Source organism: Lipotes vexillifer, unplaced genomic scaffold (genome assembly GCF_000442215.2).
Source record: "Lipotes vexillifer unplaced genomic scaffold, Lipotes_vexillifer_v1.1 scaffold149, whole genome shotgun sequence".
Classification (NCBI taxonomy): domain Eukaryota; kingdom Metazoa; phylum Chordata; class Mammalia; order Artiodactyla; family Lipotidae; genus Lipotes; species Lipotes vexillifer.
In genome coordinates this window covers 2,275,762-2,281,999 of record NW_006779962.1, presented here as the reverse complement: position 1 = coordinate 2,281,999, position 6,238 = coordinate 2,275,762, and the positions used below count along the sequence as shown (strand labels likewise).

Sequence of the window (6,238 nt, the reverse complement as noted above, 5' to 3'; positions counted from 1 at the left end):
CAGGAATTTCAGTCCTGTTCTTCAAATCTGAGAGGCAGTCATTTATTAGAACTCCTCTCTGATTTTTTCATTAGCTTGATATTAAACAAATGGCCTTACCCTATGGTGCTAGCAAGGTCTTCCCAGTCTATTTCATTAACATCTTCCACATTTATTTCATACAACCTATGAGAAAAAATAAAAATTAAGTTTTCAAGCCAAAAATCAACATGATGGACATCTTCGTGGACTCACAGAATATTAACAGCTGGAAGGCCTCAGCGTGTTCACCCCTGTTCCAGCTCCCTTGTTACACAGGCCCAGTGTCACTGGCATGCTAACCCAAGGTCAGCCCAAGGGCATGGGGTGAGCTACAGACCAAAAAATCACCCTTCCTCCTCCTGAGCCCTTTGCATCTCCCACCAAGCCTAGTAAAAAACACAACTTCACAAGGAGCTATATTCAATATGCTGTGATAAACCATAATAGAAAAGAATGAAATATGAAAAAAAAAATGTATAACTGAGTCACTTTGCTGTACAGCAAAGGTTAAACACAACATTATAAATCAACTATACTTCAATTAAAAAAAAAAAAACAGGGACTTCCCTGGTGGCACAGTGGTTAAGACTCCACACTCCCAATGCAGGGCGCCCAGGTTCGATCTCTGGTCAGGGAACTAGATCCCACATGAATGCCGCAACTAAGAGTCTGCATGCCACAACTAAGAAGCCCGCCTGCTGCAACTAAGACATGGCGCAACCAAATAAATAAATTAATTAATTATTAAAAACCAAACAAACAAAAACACAACTTCACCATTCAATGCAGACACACAAGACTAGTACACATGTGTACTCAGCACTTACTATGTGACAGACACTGGGTTAAGACCTTGATACCCACTAATCCATTTACCCTCAACACCACCTGATGAAGCTAGGGGATTATGTCCTTTCCACAGGCCAGGAATCAGGGCTGAGAGCTCGAGTCATTGGCTCAAGGTTTCATGACTCATAGGCGGTACGCACATTGGAACCCAGGCCTGCCTGACGTGAGATGCCCTCCTGGGCTCTGCTAGTCTCTGTTGTCTCTCTGGTAGAGGAGAAAAGGGGAAGGCAACCCCAGCCAGGCCAGCGTGGAGAACGAGGAAGCTCACCAATGAAGGAGAAGCAGGCTTCCTGACAGAGCGCAAGAATAATGAAGCTGGACAGGGCGGCCAGAATCCAAAGGTTACTTCTGCTCTTTGCTGTTCCTCATTGGACACGAGCCCAGGTCCACTAGACGCGCTGACTTTGTAAAACAGGTCCATGTCTCCCTGTCCATCAGGGGAGGGAGGACTCTGCATGGACCAGGAACTCAAAGACAAAACTAAAGACCAAGCAGCAGTGACACCAACTAACGCGTGCTAGAGAGCAGTAGGGCTCACCCTAAAGTCTTTACCTCCATTTTCCAATGGACAGAAGTAAGCAATGTCTATGCGAAAGCCTTAAAGACTAAACTAGCTATGTATTGAGTGCATGCTACGTTTTACATGCATTATTTCATTTCTTCTGCCAATAACACTAAGAGGCAGGTACTGTTATTATCATCCTCATTTAAAATGAACAAATCAAGACCTAGAAAGGTAGGAAACACGTCCAAGGTCATGCACGTAGGAAGTGCTGGAAAAGGAATATGAACCATGGTAATCTTACTGCAGATTCTGCTGTTTAACAACTACTCTTTGGCTAGAGAGAAAAACAGGTAAAATATCGTCACTTTCTATTTCTGTACCTTTCAATGAGGTTGATCTTGGCCTGTAGGGCATTAACTCCCCGGTATACGTCCCGACCATTTGTCATCCTCTTGGTTAGAATTTCCGTCCTACATTGAAAGAAAGAGAAACAGTTTATTTTCGGGGTAAAGTTTCCATTAAAATGTCCTTTGTTTTCCTCATTTAAATTGTACTTATTCAGAACCACTTTATAACTTTTGCAACTCATCACTGCTAACATTTACCACCATCAAGAATATACCTTTTTTGGGCTTCCCTGGTGGCGCAGTGGTTGAGAGTGTGCCTGCCGATGCAGGGGACACGGGTTCGCGCCCCGGTCCGGGAAGATCCCACACGCCACGGAGCGGCTGGGCCCGTGAGCCACGGTTGCTGAGCCTGCGCGTCCGGAGCCTGTGCTCCGCAACAGGAGATGGCCGCGACAGTGAGAGGCCCGCGTACCGCAAAAAAAAAAAAAAAAAAAAAAAAAAAAGAATATACCTTTTTTAATTTTTTTAAAGTGGGAAAGGGTAAATAAAGAGATAGAAAGTTGACGGTTATTGAAAATGAATGATGGATACAAGGAGCTCTAAGCTGGTGTGTGTTACACAATTTCCATAATAAACAGTTAAAAAAAAAAGGAGGAAAAAAAAGAATAAGCCTGCTCGCAGGTGCTAAAGGGCGCTGTGTAAACTCAATTTATTTTTGCTTGTTTATAAAACAGAGAGACATTGCTCTTATTACCATTATAGCTGCTGAAACACCAAATTACACAGATTTAGTAAAGTAATCAATGATTCAATGATTCCTCTAAGGCCCAAAGTTCATGGCTGAGGGAAAGGGTTCCCTGAAGTTCCTCATGAGAGCAGCAGCTCAATTAAAAATATTTCAAAAGTGCTTCTCTTGAAGAGTGAAATTTGTCACAATTTGATGGACAGATCATGAGCTGTAACATTTACTTTCTTGAGAAGGGAGGTACATGATGCACACACACAGAAACTGACACTGTTTTTACTAATAGCCGCTCACGTTCACTGGTTTGAAATGTACCCACTGATGCCATTTCAATGTTTCATGAAGTAAATCTATGTTCAGCGTTCAAGTTTCCTACTTTTTTCTTCAAATTAAAAAAGAACCCTTGTGGGCTTCCCTGGTGGCGCAGTGCTTGAGAGTCCGCCTGCCGATGCAGGAGACGCGGGTTCGTGCCCCGTTTCGGGAAGATCCCACATGCCGCGGAGCGGCTGGGCCCGTGAGCCATGGCCACTGAGCCTGCGCGTCCGGAGCCTGTGCTCCGCAAATGGGAGAGGCCACAACAGTGAGAGGCCCGCATAACGCAAGAAAAAAAAAAAAAAAAAAAAAAAAAAAAAAAAAAAGAACCCTTGCATGTTATTTAATTATGCTGATTCTGAAGCACGGCTCCCCTTCATCATTTCCCTTTTAAGACACTGACATATCATCTTCCAACTGAGGCTTTATAACCCACTCCTTTTAAAAATTAATTAATTAATTAATTATTTTTGGCTGTGTTGGGTCTTCGTTGCTGCACGCAGGCATTCTTTAGTTGTGGCGAGCGGGGGCTACTCTTCATTGCGGTGCACGGGCTTCTCATTGCAGTGGCCTCTCTTGTTGCAGAGCATGGGCTCTAGGCAGGTGGGCTTCAGTAGTTGTGGCACGCAGGCTCAGTAGTTGTGGCTTGCGGGCTCTAGAGCGCAGGCTCAGTAGTTGTGGTGCACGGGCTTAGTTGCTCCGCGGCATGTGGGATCTTCCCAGGCCGGGGCTTTGAACCCATGTCCCCTGCACTGGCAGGCGGATTCTTAACCACTGCACCACCAGGGAAGCCCCCACTCCTTTTTCAAGTCTAAGATATAGGGGTAGAAAGGGCTCTGGTTCCTCCATATTACACACTCCCCCCCCTAAACATTATCTGTCCTTTGGAGCTTATTTCCTGAGGGTAGTCTTCTAGTAAAATAAATACTCTACAGCAGAACTGTAAGGTATATAAACAATACACAGTATAATCTAGGAGTTTGCTTTTAACGTACAACACGCCCACTCTGGATTTCATTCTTCTTTAATGGTTAAGATGATGAAGCTCCCTTTGTGCAGGAGGCCTGGGTCGTGGGCTGTAGAACCACTGCTTCAAGCTGTCATGCTGCAGCTGAAAGTTGCAGCTGAAAGTTAGCTCAGAAACCCTCCAGGGCTGGGAAAAGCTACATCGGGCAAAGAACGTGCAGCAAGATCTGGACTGAAACCACTTCTTCGTGATGGATGTACCTAAAGATGTTCTAGGATGAAGAGTATGACTGCCCTGCTTTGGATGAAGACAGAGGAACTGTTGAATTAGAAAGCAAAAGTAAAAAGGTGGAGCTATTACTGATCACTACGCTTGTGATTTCCCTCCTAAATATTCAGAGGTTAATTTTGTATTTTTTTTCATGCTATAAATAGGTAACAACCTTGTTTTATGAAGAAAGGGACAGAGTGAAGAAACCAGAAGTCAATATTCAATATTAGGAAGATTCAAGTTGTTTACAAAACAGAAACAGACTCACAGGCACAGAAAACAAACTTATGGTTACCAAAGGGGAAAGGGGGCAGGAATAAATTTGAAATTGCAGATTAGCAGATACAAACTACTATATATAAAACAGATAAACAACAAGGTCCTACTGTACAGCACAGGAAACTGGATTCAATATCTTGTAATAAGTTATATTGGAAAAGAATTTTAAAAAAATATATGCATAACTGAATCACTTAGTGCACCAGAAACTAACACAACGTTGTAAATCAACTATACTTCTATTAAATAAATAAATAAATAGAATAAAAAGGTTCAAGTCCTTTATGAAGAAGCCACACTGGGCTTCCCTGGTGGCGCAGTGGTTAAGAATCCACCTGCCAATGCAGGGGACGCGGGTCCGATCCCTGGTCCGGGAAAATCCCACATGCCGCAGAGCAGCTAAGCCCGTTTGCCACAACTACTGAGCCTGTGCCCTAGAGCCCACAAGCCACAACTACTGAGCCCGTGTGCCACAACTACTGAAGCCCGAGCGCTTAGAGCCCGTGCTCTGCAAAGAGAAGCCACCACAGTTAGAAGCCTGCACACTGCAACGGAGAGAAGCCCATGTACAGCAATGAAGACCCAACACAGCCAAAAATAAATAAATAAATTAAATTAATTAAAAAAAAAAAAAAGAAGCCACACAATGAATCAGGGTTGGTTAAATGCTAACTTAAATCAGCTACTGATATTGAAGTGGTTGGAGCAGTGGATTAGAGAGGATCATTCTTGACCTACTGTAAGGACTTCCACGTGGTAGTTACAGATATTCTTAGTAACCTCAGCAGTCCACCCCTCTCCGGAAGTTGCTGAGAGAGGGGCAGGGAATGCATCTCGTTGAAATTTATGTAAGAAGCCTCAAACTTACCACTTACTTTTACACTGCATCCAATTCCTGGTTTCCACTTTAGCCTCCACTTCTACCCAGGATATGCCTTTGTAGAGTTTTTCCCGAACAACTGACAGGCGGCCTTCAGGATTCTCTTGGAGTTTAGAATCCATCTCGTTTAGCTCCTGGGGAGACATTTTCTTCAGAATCACCTCTTCGACAGCCTTAATTAGTTTCTGGGTCTCCGTCTTGCTCCAAGCGCCGTGATTTCTTTCTGTTGACATGAAAGGATGGTCTTGAAGTTGCTCATCTATTTGCTTTCAAACACAATATTAACAACAAAATGATAATGATGGATATCTGTCATTTGACATCTCTCCAAACCCACAGAAGGTACAACACCAAGAGTGAACCCTAATGTGGACTGTGGACTCTGGGGGGTTAAGATGTGTCAAGGTAGCTTCATGGATTGTAACGAATGGACCACTCTGCTGGGGGGTGTTGAGAATAGGGGTGTGATGTGCATGTGTAGGGCAGGAGATAAATAGGAAGTGTTTGTACCTTCCTCTCACTTTAACTGTGAACCCAAAACTGCTCTCGAAAAATAGTCTTTTTTTTTTTTTCTTTATTTACTTTATTTTTTTGGCTGCGTTGGGTCTTAGTTGCGGCACATGGGATCTTTGTTGAGGCATGTGGGATCTTTTGTTGCAGCGCAGGCTCTTTGTTGTGGTGCACGGGCTCCCCTCTACTTGTGGCGTGTGAGTTTTCTCTCTCTAGTTGTGGTGCACGGCCCCTGTAGTTTGCGGTACACGGGCTACAGGGCGCGTGAGCTCAGCAGTTGTAGAGAGCGGGCTTAGCTGCCCCGCGGTATGTGGGATCTTAGTTCCCCGGCCAGTGTCCCCTGCATCTGAAGGAGGATTCTTTACCACTGGACCACCAGGGAAGTCCCAAAATAAAGTTTTTAAAAACAAAAAGATAAATCAGACACTTTTCAGAAGACAATGGGCAACATCTCAATTACACAAACATAAAACTATCAGTTATGGACTTCCCTGGTGGAGCAGTGGTTAAGAATCCGGGGCTTCCCTGGTGGCGCAGTGGTTGAGAGTCCGCC

At 44.1% G+C, this 6,238-nt stretch overlaps 1 protein-coding gene across 1 annotated transcript in view; it reads right to left on the bottom strand.

The window, feature by feature from the left end:
• Positions 1-6,238, bottom strand: part of TTF1 (transcription termination factor 1) — a 23,055-nt gene that overhangs the window by 5,370 nt on the left and 11,447 nt on the right. Inside the window, exons 6-8 of the mRNA XM_007453111.1 lie at positions 5,164-5,398; positions 1,756-1,845; positions 100-165 (exon numbers count right to left, since the gene is read on the bottom strand). Coding sequence (XP_007453173.1) covers positions 100-165; positions 1,756-1,845; positions 5,164-5,398 — 391 coding nt within the window. The remainder of the gene's footprint in view (positions 1-99; positions 166-1,755; positions 1,846-5,163; positions 5,399-6,238) is intronic.